At 39.2% G+C, this 21,311-nt stretch overlaps 1 protein-coding gene across 2 annotated transcripts in view; it reads left to right on the top strand.

Annotated features, from left to right (window-relative positions):
* Nucleotides 1-4,038: 4,038 nt before the first annotated feature.
* The window catches only part of stk11ip (serine/threonine kinase 11 interacting protein), a 44,279-nt gene continuing 27,006 nt past the window's right edge, over nt 4,039-21,311 (top strand). For both annotated transcript variants that reach the window (XM_085449069.1, XM_085449068.1), the window contains exons 1-19: nt 4,039-4,217; nt 4,515-4,582; nt 7,426-7,628; nt 7,719-7,793; nt 7,888-7,983; nt 8,062-8,169; nt 8,256-8,327; nt 8,430-8,559; nt 8,873-8,976; nt 10,553-10,642; nt 10,929-10,970; nt 13,385-13,555; nt 13,644-13,725; nt 13,961-14,464; nt 14,618-14,835; nt 14,939-15,049; nt 16,398-16,638; nt 19,337-19,494; nt 19,591-19,843. In XM_085449069.1, the coding sequence (XP_085305195.1) occupies nt 4,516-4,582; nt 7,426-7,628; nt 7,719-7,793; nt 7,888-7,983; nt 8,062-8,169; nt 8,256-8,327; nt 8,430-8,559; nt 8,873-8,976; nt 10,553-10,642; nt 10,929-10,970; nt 13,385-13,555; nt 13,644-13,725; nt 13,961-14,464; nt 14,618-14,835; nt 14,939-15,049; nt 16,398-16,638; nt 19,337-19,494; nt 19,591-19,843 (2,725 nt within the window). In that variant the 5' untranslated portion in view covers nt 4,039-4,217; nt 4,515. The remainder of the gene's footprint in view (nt 4,218-4,514; nt 4,583-7,425; nt 7,629-7,718; nt 7,794-7,887; nt 7,984-8,061; nt 8,170-8,255; nt 8,328-8,429; nt 8,560-8,872; nt 8,977-10,552; nt 10,643-10,928; nt 10,971-13,384; nt 13,556-13,643; nt 13,726-13,960; nt 14,465-14,617; nt 14,836-14,938; nt 15,050-16,397; nt 16,639-19,336; nt 19,495-19,590; nt 19,844-21,311) is intronic.

Below are 21,311 nucleotides of genomic sequence, written 5' to 3'. Positions count from 1 at the left end.
GCTCACCTTGGAGGTATGGGGAGGGAGAAAGGGCACATTTGAAGCTGCTTTATATCTCGGGGGTGTGAGTTAGGGGGATGCATAAAAGGCTGTTTGCACATAGAACCTCATATGTCATTTTACAAAAACCATGGATGGAAAAGCAGTGGGGAGAAAGCCGGTAATGTGTCTGGGATGGTCACCAGCTTATAGGCCTAACACGCCACAGTATCTGCCCCTGTGTGCAAAGTGATCCCCACCAAGGTCAGTTACGTAAATTCCTCCCCATGGACTTATTAAAAAAAAAACACAAACTCTGGATAAATTCTACATTTATAGAGACAAATATGGGATCACTGATGTGCTATGTGCTTCAGTCTGTATACAGAGGGAGTTCTTTATGTAAGAGCCCATCCCGGAAATGGATACAATCACCCCAGGGGGCACTTGAATAATAAATAAATAATAGTTATACAGCAAAACATTATTATTCGAATACATGGGAAAATAATAGGTAAGTAAGGAACAGGTAAATAATAGGTAAGACTGTTCTAGGCCAATAATAGGTAAGTAAATACTAGATAAGAAAGTACTAGGTAAGTAATACGTAGGTAAATAATATGCCAGCAGTAGCTAAGTAAGTAATAGGTAAGTACGCAATAGGCAAATGTGTTTAAAAAATGTTTCTAATAGAATTTGCAAACAATATAAAGAAATTAAATGATTAGCCCTGATAAACAGCTGGCTAGAATTATGGCCAAAACGTTAGAAAAGTCTAACTAAACTCTCACATAAGCCAAAAAGAAAAAAATATTAATTAATGACTAGATTTAGTCAAATCATGAATAAACTGAACAGAGTTGCAGATAAAAATAGTACATGAATTACTGAAAGAGTAAGCCAGTAAACATAGCTGAACAGTTCAAACTGTTAGCAGAATTTTTGTTTGAGAAAACAGTAATCTGGAAGTAGTTCAGATCACATTGAGATCAGATCAACATGAGAGGTGTTGCTGATGACAAGGCTCGTGAATCTATCGGTGAGGTCATTGCCGATATATTAGATAGGAAATGTATATGCTTCAATAGCACTTAAAGCACATAAATACCTAATTAAAACTAAAAATTCCTAATTTGAATAAGCCAATAGAGTTCCATCTATCTTGAAAAGAATCTCTCATTGTTGATGAATTATTCAAACTCCTATCTAGCCAGTGGAGAGATGAATCACTATCTTACCGATTAATATGATGTATTTAGTTAATTTTACACTGCTAGGCCTCACTGCAAGCCTGTTACTTCACAGTCATCTCTAATTTCAAAATGCATTGTCATTTAAAACAAATAAGAATAAAACCGAGTTTACTAAGGTTATTGGACTCTCCTGGCATCTTATCAGTGAAAACAAGTCCATTTTTTACACTTTGACAATGAATGAGTGCACTGTTTAAAGTCTGGCTTTGATTACTGACTTAAATACAGTTTCCCTTTACTTGGATTACTGATTGGATAAGTAAAAGCAATGAGCAGGGAGTTAGGAAAATAATATATCATCCTGTTAGTGGGGTTAGTGCGAGTTACCAAGGTCACACGAACAGCAGATACGCAGCTGGATTATGACTTCATATTGTAATTAACTGTCAAAACTAGTAGACATGCATGCATGGGTAACCTCTTCCTCCCAGATGAAGGTGATCCACTTCATACATTATGTAAAGGTTCAAAGGTTTGCTGATGCTGACCTCTAGTAGCACTATGACTAAACTGCATGTGGAATGTATTGTACTTCATTTCTGCTGTATGAAATTTAGAAGGGTTACCACCTGGAGGTTTGAAAACATGTTTGATAACATCAGTGTCACTGAATCACGGCCATGAGGCTTTCATTTATTGTCTGCGGTACAGGTTTTTTTTTTATTTGGCCAAAGTAAAATTATTAGCATTTGTGCAAATCTCACTTTGGATTCTATTTTTTTTTTAGGTGAAAAGAAAAATGTAAAATTAAATAAATAAAACTTTGGGACTAAGGGGTTAACTGAATATGCACTCAGGTCTCTTAAGCGGGTAAAACGCACAGCATCTTACTGAATGGAAATGTTTACCAAATTACAGAGCATAAATCCTTACATGGAAATGTTCGCTTCACAAGTCCCAAATGGAAAAATGCTTGTGTGTTTGTGTCTGTGTGCGAGAGAGTATGTTTGTTTGCTGCCTAGCAACAAGTGATGCATGTGCAAATTAGGAAAGTTCCTGCTTTATTTGCTCATGCAAATCATTGTAAAGTATCTGTTATGAAGCCAAAAGTGTTACCCAATAAAACAAAAGGGCTGCTGAAAACTGCTTTCCTGGTTTAGATCAGTTAAGTGTACAGAGGTTAAAGCTTGTCACCTGGTTACATGCTATGTAATCACTGTACATGGACGTGATTGTCTTGTAAACCTTCACAGTATTCTTGATTATATTCAGATTTATATTCTGCTTTCTATTATAGTTGACCTACCTGCTAAAATCAAGCTCATGTTGGTTCACCACAAATTCAATTCAATTTAATCTGGTCTGTTTTGATATGAGTAGATGCGGTGCAAGCTCCAATGATGCCTCTTGGACACCCATCGAACTCTGTTTTTTATTGGTTGCCATGGCTGGAATCTGATTGGACCAACACCCGCCAGCAGCTGTAAAACCACAGCTACCACAGGGTCTGTGTCCTATTATATGGGCTTTTAAAGGGAAGAAGCCAGAAAAAGTCTTTAGTGCATGACCTTTGAAGGGTCCATGTAAGATTTGCAACACTTCTGCCTGACTTCATCTTAACTTTATGTATATATATATTTTTATTTTATTTGCTTTTGGTTTTCAAGCACAAAGTTAAAACACATATAGTATATACTGCTACTTATGCACAGATGCTCATTTTCTATGGTTTTGACATCTGAAAGTTGTATATATCCTCGCTGTTTGCAGTTTTGTATTTATTTCTATTTAATACAGACCATTATATGGAATCTAGCCTCTTTGCTGCAAGTGCTCCACCCAGTGGCCACAGACGTTTAAATTTCAACTATACATCATGTCGAGAAATGTTTTAGCACATGACAGAACTTTTTATTGATGAAAAAGTAGAAAATCTCTTTTTAAAAAAAGTTCTTATGCATTTCTACACGTCTGTTTCTATTTTTGTGCCTTTTAAGTAGAACGAAAAGAACTGCTTTTATAGGCTTGCTCTGTCTTAATCGTTCTTTCAGTATTTTTTGGCCATAGTTTACATCTTATATATGTATAAAAATATGTAGTTTTGAATTATTGTAAGATCATAACAGAGCTATTATACTTTTGTATTTTCTTAAATCAGTTTTATTTTTGTTTCTGTTTTCTTGTTTTTAAAATTCAGATTCAGTCAGTTTCCTGATCGGGTTTGCTCATTTTAGTTTAGTTTTTATTGTTTAAAATTTTTTGTTTAAAAATTGTAATACTATATAGAGGACATATGCTGAAGTCAAGATTCAGGAAAATCTGCATAGGTATTAAAATAAAAAAGCACCACTTTTTGAAGCCAGTACTTTAAGTCTTGCAGACATAAGTATCAGGTCATCAAAGCCTCATCAGGCAAGCTGTAATAACAAACTTTACCAAACTGACAAAGAGGAAAACTAATGATATTTATTTTCTCTAAATAGATTTTTAACGTTTTAGTAAATTTCCACATTTTACAAAAATCATCTCAGTTAATTTTTATTATTTTTAAGGGCCACTTTTTATTCTTATTTCAGTTAACAACAATTTTTGCACATCTAGTTTTAGTTTATGTTTGTTTAATTTTAGTATAATAACCTTGAACTGAACGTTTGACCTTTTGACTATATGCAGTGACATTTATATTTATCTTTAATGTGTGCCTTTATTCAAACTGTGAGGATTTTTACTATTATTATGAATAATAATAATATTAAGAAGAAGAAGAAGAAGAAGAAGAAGAAGAAGAACGATTTTAAAAAAGAAGAAACTTTATTATTAATGGGCGCGTAAGAGTCATACCTTTTGGTATAACGAGGCTACCGTACACGCTTTCAGTTCCGTCATGTGACGGAGGTAAAAAATGTCAACATCACTCTGCGCTTGATTGCCACAATAACAAATGAGCACCATAACGTGGCGTTTCTTTGTGCGCCAAAATTAATATGCTCTACTATAACTAACACCTTGATGTTAGCAATCCGGCTGTCGGCTGTCATTGCACAGGTATGTCGTTTTGCTTACTTATCGGGATACTTTAGCCGAGCTAACTGCTAGCAATAGCAGAGTTTTGGATGCCTATGTCAGTTAGCGTGTCTCTAAAGCTTTGAACGCTAACTACATTAACACGGAAAAAGTGCTTATTAGCCCGAGGCTGTGGTATAGTTGTCTGTAGTCGTCTTTTGTTTTTATCAAATCCGCTGAAACAACAGCACGAAACGTACTGAACGCGTGCAAGACAAGCTTTTCTGTTTTTAATTTCCGTGAGTTGTGTACTCAGGACTATTTCTTGAATTCTTACAGGATGGCTGCACTTCAGACGGGCCACTCTCCTCTCGTACATAGCTTGGCCACGCTTCTCCGAAATAACGGTATGTGCCAGTGTGACACTGTTCCCTTTCCGTACAAGATCCGTCCAAAAACAGCAGCATGACACAGGATCATGAGGCGGCTAACTCATGTTGACAGGTTCAGGACCATCCAGGTTCGCTCTGTGAGGAAACATAATAATCTAAGAGCCTTCAACCCTTCCCCCCCACCCCAAAAGCTGATTGCGCTTTAAGCTATTTCAACAGACGATGTATGAGATAATAACTGAGCCAGCCTAATCCCCTATCCATTAATAATGTAGGGGTTTTACAGTCTGTTTACAGATAATGTTTTCCTTTTAATTTGTCTGAGGAGTTATTTGAAAGGGGGTGTTATATTATTGAGAGAAATCAACCATCCATCTATTGTCTTCCACTTATCTGATGCTGGGTCACATTCACAGCAGCCATACTTTCGAGTCCCTCCTGGGGGATCCAGAGGCGTTCCCAGATTTAACCATGCACGATAAAGAAATGCTGTTGTTTTAAATGAAAGAAATCTGTCAATAAGCATTGTGTGCTTAAATTGTAAGAAATACATGTGTAAAGTTTCAGAACAAGATTTAGTTGCTCATCGCTGAGACTGTCCTGTAATTATAAAACTAAGTTTTCGTTAATTTATAGAAAATAGGAAATCATTTTCTGTGCTTTTCATTTTCTGTGATTTTCAGTAAAAATGGCATCAAGGTAATTTTTACTATGGGCCCGCTGTAAAAAGAAGTTCCTGGAGCAGATAGTGCTAAATTTAAACAACCTTTTCTGTCATTTAAATGTTTATCTATTACTTAATTTCTGAATGTCCATGTGGGAGGTTTTTATCACTAGAACAAAAACTTATAAACTTATTAAAAAAATTGATAAAAAGTCCAAAATTTATGCCCTCCTTCACATTTTTCGAAACTGTCCAGTGGAGCCTCTGTTGTAACGATTCTGTGCCCGGGCCTTAAGTAATTACCTCACCTCTAAGGCACAGTCCAGGTAAAGGGTGTATTCACTGCCTTACTCTTTTGGTTGTTACCCAGAAGTCATGACCACAGGTGAAGGTTGTGGACGTAGATGGATCAGTAAATCGAAACTGTCTTCACCACAACGGCCTGGTTCAACAGCCGGGTTTCTGCTGACGCCGCGCTAAACCGTCCGTCGAGCTTCCCAACACTCGTGAATGAGATCCCATGATATTTGAACTCACTCGCCTTGAGGCTGCCTCTCTTTCCCAACCCAAATAGAGCATTGCACTGTTTTCCCAGCAGTGAACCGCTTCGTCAGACTCAGAGTCGCTGGCTTTCATGCTCGGCTGCAAACCGCTCCAGTGCATGCTGATGGTCATGCACTGATGAAGCCAACAGAACCACATCATCACCAAACAGCAGGGATGCTATTCTGAGGTTCCTCCTGTCCACAGAACTCTCCAATATGAACTAAATACATGAATGAGAGTGGTGTTAATAGTTCACTGATAATGATTCATTTTCAGAAATGCAAATTATTTAGCCGACATCAGACCACTAACAACAGTATAATACGGTAGTTTGATTATGATTTTTTGTGTGTCTAACACACTCAGCCATTTGCCAAGTTTGTGATCACTAAAGCCTTTTTTCCACTGGCACCTACTCTGCACAGTTTCTGCATTTTTCAGTTACAAGTACCATCTCAATGTGGGTGGGGTCGTTACAGCAAGGCTGCCCAAACATCTCAAGACCTCAGTAGTATGCGCCACAAACACAACACATCAAGTGAAGGTTTTGGTGGGAGGCGTGTGTAAACACTTCCCTTGTTACCAGGTTTAAAAAATGGCAGGTTTGAGTCTTGGGAAGGAGTCGCACTCGTGTCTCTTTCAGTGTAGTCGCTGCCTGGCCGATTAGCGGCATGCCGTCCATTGACGTCACATTTTTGGCTCAGATTGGCTCGCTTAGAACCGGGGCCAAAGTGATACTAAAAAGTATGTGGTACCAGCTACTACCACCTAATGGAAAACCTTAAAAACTGAGTCGCGCTGAGTAGAAGTTGGTGAAAAAGAGGCATAGCTACCTAAATTACTGAGCTCTACTGACATCCAACAACAATAATATTCAGGTGGATGCTTCCAAATCTGTAGCACTGCATTGGAGCTACTCATTCATTCTGTAGCTGACTAACTTGCAGAGGTGGGAATCACCATACATCCCACGATACGATATTATCACGATACTTAACGCACGATATGATATTATTGCAATTTTTAAAAATATTTTGCGATATTCAGATTCTGTACATAAAGGTAAACTTTATCAATATTCATTTTATCTAATATCAAAGTCTCACACTCAGTCTTTCTCTCATTTCAGTCAGTTTTATTGTTGACAAACTGAACGGTTTGTATTACAGTCTAGTCCAACTGAACTGAATGCAACCATCTGGTACAATTATAGCTATTTATAAAAACTATGCAGCCCATTCAGCAACTGAAGAATTTGACAATAAATTAAAACAAAATATAATTTTACATTAAATAAAAAAAAGTTTTAAACTTAATTAAAATAAAACATGTCTTAAATTAAAATAAGTAAACTGTCATGTTTATTGCTGCCAAAAAAAAAGTTAAACACATTTGGACAGTGAAGGAATGTCAGGATTCTTGCTCAGAAAAAGGATCAACATGCTCTGAAGTCAGAGTTCCAGTCCACAAAAACCTTTTTTGTAACAAAATATCGATTTCTGCTGTCCCTGTATCGATACATTATTAGCAAACAAAATATCACGATACTACACAGTATCGATTTTTTCCCCCACCCCTACTAACTTGTCACTTGTGAGTCAAATCTGGCTGATTACTTTAAGCATGAAAGCTCGCTTTCACCCTTCAGGTGACATGGTGCTGGACGGCAGCAGCACGCTGACCCTGCCTGCTGCCACCTTGCAGCAGCTCACAAGGCTGTTTGAGCAGTACTTGCTATCCCGGAGCCAGCAACACGGGTTCCTCGCACTGCCCTCCCACCCAGCTGACACCGCTTCGCTGCTGCAGCTGCAGTTCCTGTTTGACATCCTGCAGAAGACCGTTTCCCTCAAGGTTGGTTTTAACCCAGAACTTGGTTCTTTCACATTGAGTCCCAAAAAGTTGGCCCTGCCAACTAATTTCTGACTCGCTGTGTGTTTGCAGCTCATCAACCCGCTGGGTGTGAGGCTCAAGTCTGTGTTAAAAATTTTCCCTTTCAAGTCTCTGAAGTGTTTGGAGGTAATGTGTGAATACTTCCTACTTTCACTTCTTGTTGTTTAAGGTCACAGGTCTTTTACATTATAACTCGTCCCTGCTTGTTCTTCCTCACCAGCTGAAGAGAATCCCCCCTCACTGTCTCGAGGGCCTCAGAGGAATTTACTCCCAGCTGGAGGTTTTTACCTGCTCAAAAAGCCTCAGTTCCTTGGAGGTACTCCCAGCCGGTAGCATGAGCAGGTTTCATGAGAGGACCAAAAAGCTCAGTGATTTATATGATGTGCATTTTTAGGAGCTGCTCTCTCTGTGTGGAGGTGATCTGAGCTCAGCACTACCGTGGCTTGAACTTCACACCCTGAACTTCAGCTACAACTCCATAGTTTGCCTTGACCAGTCACTGGTGAGACAAGCAAATACACAGATGTGTCATTACTGATTCATAAGCATAAGGTTTCTATCCAACCTCAACTTCTTCAAATCTTACAGAGTTTACTGAATGTCCTGAAATCTTTGGATCTAAGCCATAACAAGATTCAGGAGTGTGCTGAATTCCTAAAGGTTGGATTGCTATCAGCATTTGGTTACATAGAATCTAAGCTTTATTTGTTTATTCTGCAATTTACAGTAATCTTGTTTTACTTTATTTTTGCTTTCGCCCAGGCTCTGACTGAGCTGGAACACTTGAACCTGGGCTACAACTGCCTGCAGAGGGCGCCAACACTCGGTATGAGTGCTAGGGCCAAGCTGGTCACACTCATCCTCAGGAACAACGAACTGGAAACCATCAACGGTAGGAACAACTGTTATCAGTCGCAGGCTTCCCGTACTCTTCTTAAAGCCCAATTTACCTTCTCAGCAAAGAGACCAAATAGTGATGAAGCTGGTAGATGAGGAAGCAGCGTGAAGATATACAAACTTTATTGCCACTGTTTTGTAAGATAGTTTTCTTCATCACACAGAGACATTTTTAATAAGGGAAAAGAACATGAGAATTTAATTACACAACTTAATGTTTGGTCATTTTTTTCCTTTAAAACCAGTGCTCTTGAACTTGTGCATGAGTTTGAATTCACTTGCATCATTGGCATCTCTCATCAAAACAGGCGTGGAACAGTTGTCTTCTCTCCAGCATTTAGACCTGGCCTACAACATCCTGCTGGAGCATTCCCAGCTGGCTCCTCTCTCCCTGCTGCACTGCCTCAACACAGTAAAGATGCACACATGCACACATTTATCCTTAGATGATCAAATTTACATGACACTTTGTTACTGCTCCCAGTGAGGTCAAGCGATTAGGGCTCATTGTTTGTAAATCTGCTTGTTAGCAGGTTTCTTCAACCATTTTGGATGGATTTGCATGAAAACGTTACAAAAGTGGGGCTGGGCTAAACTGTTGGAATTCACCAGGATCCAGTATTTGTTTTTTGTTTTTGTTTTTTGAAAGAGTCTGTAACATTGCGATACAGAGGAAGCATTTTACCTCACATCTCTAGAAAATACTAATGAGGTTGACTTTGAGGTCCCCCAGCTGCCTGAGCTTATAGCGGCATAACTAAACAATGGTTTAAAGGTGCAATAGCCATTTTCTGAGTTTATGTTATAGAAAAATAAAGTTGTACTCATCAATATACACAGATTAGTGTGTAATTACATCTTCCAACAAACTGATGTGTTCTTATAAACTTAGATTTAACCCATTAAAAATGCACAGGCGCCGGCACTGGTTTGTGCCACAAACATCTTGAATACAGTGGACGTCACTGTTCTGCCTAATCATATTTTATCTACGTGGTTAGAGACTGGCCACATACATCCCAAAGAAGGAGAGAACTCGTAGCCATTCCCATGCTGTTCAAGCAAATTTGAATTTGTATATGCACCTTCAGACTCTAGATATGAAGGTTCATACTTTGTGTTTTATCGTCTAAGAAGGGGTCCCCTCCACTGACAAACTGAAAACAGGAAGGAAGGAGGCAACACCACCAGTATCTTAATAGAATATCATCCTCTTCTTCCTCACCTCAAGCCCCTGCAGAACTGAAGTCAGGGCCCTAACACAAAAAACCTGGCAACAGATTAGATGCAAAATCCCCCTATTTCTGTACAGCTGATGAAAGCTGGATGAACAATGACAGCTGGTTATAAGCTAATGTTATGCCAGCTAATGTTAGGCTTTAGCCCTGTGACACAGTTTGATTACATTCCCACATTGTATGGCAGTTTATTCACTAAGTTTCACTAACAGCAGCTAACAAAGGATAACCGAAGCTAACAGCAGCAAAAACACTGACAGAAACGTTCAGGATATCTTGAACAACTCACCTCAGTATCGCGCTAATCAAATAGAAGTAAACTTCATTGACTCATCGACTTGTATCAGACTCTTTTCACAAAGATTTATAGCCTCACCCACAGTAAATAGGCATGTACATATATTGACAGCTGAGGTAAAGTGTAGACTGACAATCTTTACGATTTGATATCCCTGTGTTGGTCCTACATCATCATCATAACAATAGTGGTCCAGCATTAACGTCGCAGCTGACCAGTGGCATCTGAGCACTTAGCTAACATTAGCCAGGAAGTTAGCTAATGCTAATAAAAGAGTTGAATTCAGTTAACTTCAATCAGCAGTCTACTGACATCTAATGGTGAGGTTTTACACAAAAAACTTTAAAGTCATGTAATCTAGCCTAAGATTTTCTGCCTCCTTGTCTCAAACTGGGAGGTTTTTTTTCCATAGGTGAGTAGCTAAGAATGCAAACTCTACTGTCTTTTTTCAGTTGAATCTGGAAGGAAACCCACTGTACTTCCAGAAGACCCACCGCACCTCCACAGTCAGACACCTCTCGCCAAAAGCTGCCAACACCAGAGTGAGTGATAAGAATTGTAACTGAATGTATTATGCATATATATACTTTTAAAGTTTACCTTACATTTCCAAAGAAGGATGGAAATGTGATGTGAAAGTATTGTTTTTAAGTTCTAGTAGCCTCTGGGTCATCTGTTCTCCAATTTGTCACAAAGTGCAGCTTTGCTATTCACACAAAGGTTTGAGCTGCAGTGTGTTTCTGTGCGAGTGGCTGCAGAAGCTTCCCAGAATTGCCTTTCTTGTTTTCACCCAAAATTTCAGGCATTCCCTTTTTTCTTTCTTTATAGCTCAAACTTGATGGCACCCTACTGTCCTCATCTGAAATATCAGTGAGTCTCACTCTTAACATCACTTCATCATCTCACAGTTTAAAAGCTTGATACTAAAGCAGATTCTCTTCAGAGTGACTCAAAAATTCATGCGGTGTAAATTGTTGCTACTTGCTACATTTATTTACTTTGTATTAGGGCTGCTCAATTAATCGAATTGTTTTTTTTTTGATCAAGGTCTTTTTATTGAACAAAGAATTGCTTCCAACAACAATTATGGCAATATTAACAAACAGTCCTGCCCCCCCCCCCCCCCCCCCCCATCCAGAACTGTGTAACTAAAACCCAGCCAGAGAGGAAAGAAGAGATAAAATAAAATAAAATTACAGATACAAAGTAAATAATAAAATAAATGAACAACAGCAAGGGGAAAAAAAAACAACAACAAAAAAACCAAAACAACAAAAAAACCCAAAAAAAACCCCCACTCACACGCACATTAAGCAATAGTATCCAGACTTAATCTTTCAAAGTAAGTAAGAAAAGGTTGCCATGTGTCATAAAACCTCTGAACCGAACCTTTTACAGTGTAGCGGATCTTTTCCAGCTGAGTATAGTACATGACATCCTTAACCCATTGCCCATATACAGGTGGAAGTGGCTCTTTCCATTTCAATAATATCATTCTACGAGCCAAAAGAGTGCAGAAGGCCAGAAGATCAGAGTGTGATTTGGAAAGACTAGCATCACAAGGCGTCACTCCAAAAATAGCTATAAACGGGCAGGGTGCAATTGGAACATCAAATATGTTGGACATGGTTTCAAATATGCTTTTCCAAAAGCTACCCAGTTTTGGACATGCCCAGAACATGTGAAATAGGGAAGCAGGCTCTCGTTTGCACCGGTTACATGTGGGGTCAAACCCATCCTTGATTTTGCTCAGTCTAGTTTTAGACCATTGGAGACGGTGAACAACTTTGAACTGAATCACCACATGTTTAAGGCAAATAGATGACGAAGAAATTCTATTGATTATCTTATGCCAAGTCTCATCTGCAATCCGTTGGCCAAGATCACTTCCCCATCGTTCCCTAAGTGATTGCAATGTGGACAGCCTAAAATCACTTAACAGCTCATAAACATCACTTATAACCCGCTTAGCATTTGGTTTAAAATCAAAAATATCATCCAAAAGGGATGGACATGGACAGGACGGAAAGCAGTCAGTATTAGAAGCAACAAAATTCCTGAGTTGTAGATACCTGAAAAAGTGTGACTGAGGGATCTTGAACTTCTTCACCAGCTGTTCAAATGAGGAAAAGATATTGTCCGTGAAAAGAGCAGTCATTGATGTTATTCCAAGCTTTGTCCATATGTTAAATGCCTTGTCCGTTAAGGATGGGGAGAACATGCAATGTCTATGCGGTGGTGCATTAAGAGAGAGTTCAGTCTGTTTAAAGTGCCGTCTGAGCTGATACCAATTAATCGAATTGTAATCACGATTACGATCTGGGCTTTCAACGATCATTAAAAATGACTGAGCCAATTATTAGCCCCTCCCTCGTGCTTTACTCTCGCGCTGCTCCGTGTGGCAAATCGAGCGCACCTCTCTGCATTTCGAACACGCGTCACAACACTGAGAGCAGCGGTCCCCAACCTTTTTTGCGCCACGGACCGGTTTATTCCCGACAATATTTTCATGGACCGGCCTTTAAGGTGTCGCGGATAAATACAACAAAATAAAACTAGTACCGGTACCAAAAAAAAGAAAATTTATTCATAACACACGTGAAAAGACCCAGGAAAACAGAGTAAACAATAAAAACGATAACAAAATAACGTTGAAAGCCGATTAAAAACCCTGAAAACTATACATTTCACACCTGAGCCTCTACTCTCGCGGCCCGCTACCGGTCCGAGGCCCGGGGGTTGGGGACCCGGGGGTTGGGGACCGCTGATTAAGAGGTCCCCCAACTCTAAGCAGAAGTTATTTGGAGAGGAGAGTGACTGCCATTGGTTGAAAAGAGAGGTAAAAAAAACTTCAGTGGTGTGGAAACATTATGGGTTCGCGGAGTCAAGTAGACATAGTGTGTAAACTTTGCTACAGTGTCGTAGCTGCACCACAGAGCAACACTGCAAAGTTCACTAAACATAGATGTTTACATTTTTCATTTATTTTTTATATTGCAAATATTTGCACTGTTATCAGTATTTGCACACTATTTTATATTATTTTTTGACAATCTTTAAAGCCATCATTCAATACATTGTTATTGTTAAATAAATATCGTCAAATAATCGAGATCTCAATTTCAGTGAAAATAATCGTGATTATCATTTTTGCCATAATCGAGCAGCCCTACTTTGTAGCAAGGTATAATCTACATTTATTTGCACTGTATTTGGAAAAGAAAATGTGGAATTAATACTTAAAATCATTTGTGGTAGTAAAGTTGGAGTACTCTTCTCTGCAGGTTCTGCCAAAACCAGGGCCGCTGATGGTCCAGGTGCAGACTTTGCCTTCAGGTTACACCATGCCTGCAGAACGCAGTTACCAGGAAGCATCTAGTGGGATGGGGGAGCTGAGTGACAGCCTGTCCGTCGGCGAAGCGGTTGTCTCAAACCTTCGCAGAAGGAAAAATAGGGTGGGAGTGATGCTCTTTTGGGTGTTGATATGCTTTTTTTAGTGCTTTTCTCTGATATTTAATGAAAAATTGTCAATTTTTGTTTCAGAGTAAGGTGAAAGTGCGGAGGGCCAGTATATCCGAACCCAGTGATACTGATTATGAGTCCAGACCCTTGTCCTCCACACAGGGTTTGTTGTCAAAACATGTTTGCCGTCTAAAGTTTCAACATAAAGGCAAAAATTATGATTTACCTTGTACTGTAGTAATGGAGTATGCTCTTGTTAAATATTGCTAAAGTATCAAATAACCTTATCATATGCTCAACTAAGAAAAGTCATGCAAAGTCCAAGACTAAAAGTATAGAGGTGGATACGAGCATGAATGTTTGTTTTTTTGTTTTTTCTGTTCTTTTTCCTCTTCTAGGCATCGTCCTTCAGCACCAGCAGGAGATTGAACGCATGTCCAGCTTCAGGGAACAACTCGGAGAAGACTGGCTAAGATATGAACACCATCTAGATGGAGCTTCACCCTTAACGCTCACCACCACTGTTAACCAGCAAACCTCCTGCTCTCAAACCCTCTCCAACGGCCTCACCACCACCATCGCTACTACCACTACATCTATCCCACAGCAGCAGCCATTGCCGCTGTCTTCCCACAAGGTCCCGGAAGTCCTCCCACCACCTATTCTTTCCTCTGAACCCAGAAATGAGGCCTCTGACGTGGATGCAGACCTGGAAATGGAGTCCACCTTGCAAGGTGGTCAGACCCCTCAGCTGACAGAGTCCACCTTGGATAACAGCATGGTAGATGGGCTGGTGATGAGCCAGGGAGTAGTGAGTTCACCTCAGCCAAGTCCAGAGAGCCACAGGTCTGCTAGAGCAGCGAGTGGCGAGACCAATCATGAAGAAGAAGAGGATTTAGGAGGTAGGGAGGTTGAAAATTGAGAAACATTTTAAACAGTATCTAAGTCAATATGTGCTCGACTTAACAAAATGCAGTTATTCTGAAGGATAATCAGCACAAATCTCCTCCAGTTATGATCTGCTTTTTCTGACTACTACTTTTCTTTTCTCTTAGTGGACCTTTGTCACCCTCTGCTTGTTGGTGTCTTATCTGACAAAGAGGAGGGGCTTGGTGAAGGTCAGTGGCAGAGGAAGGGAAGAAGGGAGGTGTTCTTGTGCATCAAAAAGGGCTTAGTGCTTGAGATGGACATGCAGTGTGGCCAGGAGAGATGCCGTCTGGAGCTGGATAGCCTGGCTAAGGTGGAAACAACTGAGGCTGCGTGGACCCGAGGGGTATGAAAGGAGATTCTTCATCTTCATCTCTAACATCTTTATGTCTATAAAGGAAAATATAATGTTTTTATCAACTTGATAAATGACTTTGACTATCTTTCAGGATTTAGAAAATCAGTTTCCAGCTGTAGAACTTTACTTTGACTACATCAGCAAGGACAAACGAAGGAGACGCTACGTCCTGTTAGATGATGACCCTCAGCAAGCACTGCAGGTTAGCTGAAAAACTCTCACACATTTAAATTCATGCACACAAACTTCTGTTGCCAGGAGTGGTTGTTTGTGCTGTCAATTTTCCCACACATCAATGCGGATGACGTGCAAGGTGCGTACAATGAAGCAGTGTACGTAAATAAGAACACCCACCCACTGACTTCTTGGGACATGCTGTAGTTGTCTGGGCATGTTCACAGGCTGTCCTCTGCTCAGTCCATGTTACCTTTGTGTACCTGAGGACAATCAACAGCAGTACAATCTAAAACCTGTGTCAGATGAAATGTTAAAAGCAGAAAGCTGTTCAGTTAATATGTAATGTATGTTTAAATACACACATAACTGAATTACGTGTAAAACCAAACGAGCACCTTGAGGTTCTACTTAAGGAAAGAACTAAGAATGACTGCTAGTTTCAGAAATTCATCAAACGTAGTAGTTTATGGAAACCCATTCTAATATTTTCTCGAGTTCTCCTATCCTGTTAAGACAGGGGTGTCAAACTCAAATACACAGTGGGCCAAAACTCAAAACTGGAACAAAGTCGCGGGCTAACGTTAATATTTATTGAAATATATTTATTCCTCCAGATATAAGAATGAATCTTTTCTAATGGACTCAAAAACGTTTTGCTGAAAAACTGAATATGGAACAAGCAAAGCTTAATACTAAACAATATATATATTAGCTGTATAATACCAGTAGGCCAGCTCTGATAGTAATTTGGTATGGCTTCGCGGGCCAAATGTAATTAGGCTGCGGGCCAGAGTTTGACGCTTATGTGTTAAGACATTTTATATAAATACTTCAGTTTTTAGCTTGCAGTCGCCTGTCAGAGAGAAAAGCAAAGAGAATGCTTGTATATCTCATGGGCTGCAGGCAGAAATGTATTATTACCACCTTTCTCTCCTCCAGAATTATTTCTTATTTTTTATTTTGCTGATCAGGTTCTGACTGACATATTGTCTAATAATAAGGTGCAGCCTGTTGTGGAGCACCGCACAAACTTAAGATGTAGCTCTCCATGACAGTCCCAGTTTCTCATGCGGCCTCGTGGGAAAATTGCCTGCCCATGTTTGATATGAGAATCCTCTATTGTAACAGTATATCTGTGACATAAAATAACACAAAGCATTATAGGTACCCTTTAATTTTCTATATAATTTTTTTGTGTAGTTACAGGAAAAAGTTAATATTGTCTGGAATGTGTGGAGAATGCTTGTATATCTCTGAACTGCTGTAAAAAATGTATTATTACCACCTTTGACTCCTGCAGAACTGTTTAGTGAGCAGAAATGTCTTGGTTTTCCTGCTTGTTAACAAACATTTTTTTTTTTTTTGCTGACCAGGCTCTGACTGACATACTGTCTAATGTGGTGGAGGAAAACCAACGCCGGGTTTCTGAGCTCTGTCACAGCTGCATTCGCCTGCAGTGCCTTCGCTGCAGGTCAGAATTCATTCTTCAGGGAGGGGACGATGAAGAGGAAGCCGGTGAACGAACAACGAAGAGGAGAGGAGCTGTGATGCTATCAGAAGGTGTGCAGGAACAGGACGGGGAGGAGCTGATAGAGGCACAGTGGGCCAGCAAAGGTGAGAGTGAGTTCCTGCAGCATTCATCGTCAACAGTTGATAAACAGACACAGGAAGAGGCACTCAGTAAAGTGAGTGTTATATGTATATAACACTCCAGGCAGATAAAATCAATATTATTCTTTCTTTAAGTATTTTTGCATGTTTTCTCTTTAAATTGGCATCCATAAAGTTAAAATGTGCAGAGGAAAAAATGTACAAACAGCAAAAAGAGTTTAAGAAAAACCTTTTGATCTGTTTGCACTAGCCAGATGTTTGGAGCTGTTTTGAAATGGGGAAAAATGCACTTAAGGCAACAAAATGCACTTTTGTTAAAAAAATACAACAAAAAAAAATAGAAAACTGCCAAACCAAGGTGATATCTGGCTTTAGTTTATAGCTGAATCTGTCATCGTCACATGTGAGAGGAGCCCACACACACATGTGCACAGACATGCACACTACAACACTCATTCTGATTCATCCATGAAACTGAGTCATCCCTGATGAATCATGGTCACTCTCACGAACTAAACTATCCTTAAATAGCCAAGTACTAGATGTTTCTAGATGAGGAGATTTTATTTATAAAGCACCTTTTGTATACAAAGAGAGATTAAATGTCTTGCACAGAGAAATAAATCGTTCCAAAAAAAGCACAGACAGGTCTATAAAGAGGTAAAACAATCTTGTGCTCATTTCCAGCTCCATATGTTTTTTCTTAGACTCTCCTAGAGTAGCTTTGCATGATTAACAAAATAACCCTTAGTTCTCTTTGAGCCCTAAGCTTTCTTTTTTTAGCCAGTGCTTTTCAAACTGTGGGTCAAGCAATAGTGGTGGGATACATAGCTACAGCACGTCGTCGGTGGAAGACCAGGGTCAAAATACACAATAAATTGAATGATAAAAATAAACGGTGAAGAGTTTGCTGCTGCTGTCTTGCTAACCTCAGGTTATTAAAGTTCAGCTGGGCTGGTTCTTTATTATTAATGAAAATGGGTGGTGAGTAAATTATAGGTTTACTTATTTTCACAGGCAAACAGGCACAAAGCACTGTGAACAAAAAGATGCCATTTTGGTCATAATGGCCAATAAAAAGATATAATAAAGGGCAGTTTAAACTAAAATGAGCAGTTTAAACATAAATAAATGATAATAATTCAATAATCCGGTGGTGGGTGTGAAGCTTTACTTTTTGGACTCTGATCTAGGGGATGGCCAAAATGTCTCAGAATCACTGCTTTAAGCCAACTTTCATATACATTTCTATACCCTGCAAACAGAAGGTCTGTGAGTCAGGAGGAAACTAAGCCAAAAATGTCCACCATTTTTATCTTGTTTATCAAGATAAAAATGGTGAATAATGCAGTAAGATAATGAATAATGCTATAATAGTAAGAGGCAGATTTTTTTTAATGATTAATATATGTGGGTCTGCAGGTTTTGTGCTACCATAAAAACCAAAGCAGAAATGACACAAGGTCACACATTGCGAGTACCAAATTCATTTGATTTCAGAGTACTTGCCAACTATCAGTTTCCCATGATTTCACAAGACAAAATGTTAGTTTTAGACAGCCTCTCTCGAAGCGTCAAACACGTTATCTCGTGGATTCCATAGCCAAGAGTTCCCACTTCAGCAGGATGCAGATAATAGTCATCATTCCAGCAGCCTCCAACCAAACCTGACATTAAGACCTGCACGGGCTTGTACAGACTGTGTTCAACAAATGTTTGGAGAGTTTTTTTTGGAACCATACACCTTTTGTTAGTGTGCTTAGTCTGTGGTTCTGCTGACATTTTGGGCAACAAAAGATTTTTTCACGTTGCACGTGTCTGGACGTAGACAGTTGTTTGCCTGTGGGTTACAGAATACACTCCTTGTAGATAAAATATAATCTCCTTTGACCTGAAACATATCCATGCATGTTTTCTGTCACTCTCCTCTGTTGTTTTCAGATTTCTTTTAAACATCCTGTTATTCTTGAGTACAAAACCTAAGTTCAAACAGGTTTATTATACAACCCTTGTCTTTTTGTATCTTGACATGAAAAATATGTAACAACATATCTTGATTAAAAAACAATACATCTTGATTTCCATACAGTTGTTACAGTAACTTTGTTAAACTGGACCTATTTCTATCTCTTGGATATTACAAGAGAAGCTCTGCATGAGTCACAGGTTAGAAAAGTCGTATCTTTTACCGCGTCTTGGTGTAGCTACTCCATTCATCTACTGAATGAAGAAAGGCCTTTTAGTTCCTTTCTCTTCAAGGCCACCCTCCCATTAAGCCTACTCTTTTTCTCAAATTTGCTGCCCCTCGCAAACAGAAGGTTTGAACAGCAGGTTGCCGGGGCTTCTTTAGCCTGTTGTGGAGAGCCTCACCAATAAGCTTATATAGAGGTACAGCCTGTTGTGGAGGGCCTCACCAGTAATCTTTAAAAGAAGTACAGCCTATTGTGGAGGGGTACACCAAGAAATGTAAGAATAGGTGTGGCCTGTTTTGGAGGCCCACACCATTAATCTTATAAAGATGTGCCGCTATCTGCAACAGTCCCAGTTTCTCATGATCCAGATATACTGACCTCATTATTTGAATATTTTTTTAGCAACGTTTAATATGAGATTGCATCATTGTAATAGTGTTTTTATGACATAAAATAAGGAAAAACCTTACAGGTCCCCTTTACTATATACTTTTTGTGTGTATTTACAGGAAAAAGTCAGATTTGTCCAGAATGTGGCAGTGACCATGTTGTCCAAGTGGCTGTTCAAACGTCTCCCTACAGCAGTACACCCATCCAGCGTTCATTCAGGACCGACAGTGACGATGACCATCGGGACATAACTGTGAGCATGCAAAGTGCTAATAAGGTATTTCCCATATGTTAAATTATTCACTGTCTTTTGCCATGTCTCCTGCGGTAATTGATTTTCAGAATTGTTAATGTTTTCTTTGTTCTACATCAGGATGATTACACAGATGCTAGTAGCAGCAGCAGTCCCATCCCAGAAGCTGTTACCGCAGCAGAAGAGTCCATGTTTGTCACTGCCCAAGGAAGCTCTTTCTTCATTGGAGATAGTCCAAGTCAGACCAGTCACCTTTCCTGCAACTCAGTGTGCCAAAGTAGAGAGGACCTAGCAGGCAGCTACCACTACACCACTACTGGTGCTACACCACCTCAAGTGCAAGCACAGCCTGCAGAAAGGTCCACCCCTAATGGTGAGTCTGCCCTTTGAAGACAATGCAAGTAATGAGGGTCCAGGTTCATACATTAAATCCGCGTCTATGTCGTTTGAGCTGTTCAGCCAGTAGATTTCAACCCAGGACAGGACTTACTGTGACAGAAAGACAATACTAACCTGACATTTAACTACATACACAAAATGGAAATACACTAAGGTCTTAAAATAGGAATTTTAACAAAACATTTAGAACAAATAAAATAAATTCAATACAACAATTCAGACTACTAATGAAAGTTGCATGTAAGTAGTAGGTTTTCACTTGAATAGGGTTCAGCAGATTGCATCACCACTAATCTTTTTTTAACCATATGGATTTAAATTTAGGAACCAGTTCATGTGTTTTTCTCTTCAGATCAAACTGTCTTAGCCTCCCTTCCTCCTCCTCACTTTCAAACATCATATAAACACAAAAATAACTAAAGCATAAAATTAAATGTTCAGGCCTTTGTTTTCTCTTTGTTTTTTGTTTTCTTTGGCTCATGGCACAATATTTGGATACATGTTACACTGTGACATTTGTATATGCTCACATGTTATTGTTTATTACAGTACCCTAACTACTGGTTTCGGTGTGTACTGTACTTCACAATGGCCATTTGAATTGTGTGGTCTGTAATGGGATGATTAAAGGGAATCATTTATTACACCCACATACAGGTAAAAAAAAAAAAGACAGATTGAGTGACAGAATCACTTTAGGACCACACATGTGGCACACTAATTAAAGTGGCCTTGTGGATTTTGCTGTGTGGGGAAGGTAAGAGGAGCTGAGAATTAGATATAATCAGATACTACAACGAGACGTTCCCTATAGCCTGACATTCACAGTCATCTAGACCTCCAAAGCGAAGCTGATTGGATAAATTATCTGTCAACAGGGTATCCTGGAAGATTAAATAAGCAATTGGTGTTGTTGTTGTTTTTATGATTAGTTCATTGGGTGCATAGATAAAACTATAGTCATAAAATGTATATATAATGAATTCACATATGTTGTTTTTTTTAAAGATATTCATGGACTTTGAGATGTATTCTTTATTTCTTTATTGTATCACAAACTCATGTGATTTAGGATTTTATAAATGTCTGTTATTTATGTCGGGGGAGGGGGGGGCTTTTAGACAGTCTGTGTTTGTGGATGAACAACTTCATTAACTTTGTACTTACTAATATTTAAATGTTTGCTATCACCTGGCCATGGACTACGACCAGGTGGTGGTTTATTGAGAGTCACACCCAAATGTGGAAAGGCTGAGGGTGGCCACAGGCTAAAAGGCTTCTCCGTTTCCTCTTACAATCTTTCCTCTTATAATATTTGTAAATGTGAATGCCGAAGTTCTTATTAATACTTTGGATTTAAGTGGTTTAGCACCCATTAGACTGTTTAATCATTTTGAATTGAGCATGCTGTTGTTTCTTTTGTCTAGCTGTTAGCTTGTTAC

Source organism: Copadichromis virginalis, linkage group LG23, assembly GCF_057382275.1.
Source record: "Copadichromis virginalis isolate Kocher_CV1m ecotype Utaka linkage group LG23, C_Virginalis_male_GT1.1, whole genome shotgun sequence".
Classification (NCBI taxonomy): Eukaryota; Metazoa; Chordata; class Actinopteri; order Cichliformes; family Cichlidae; genus Copadichromis; species Copadichromis virginalis.
The sequence above is the reverse complement of the archived record's forward strand: the minus strand, read 5'-3'. Positions and strand labels throughout refer to the sequence as shown.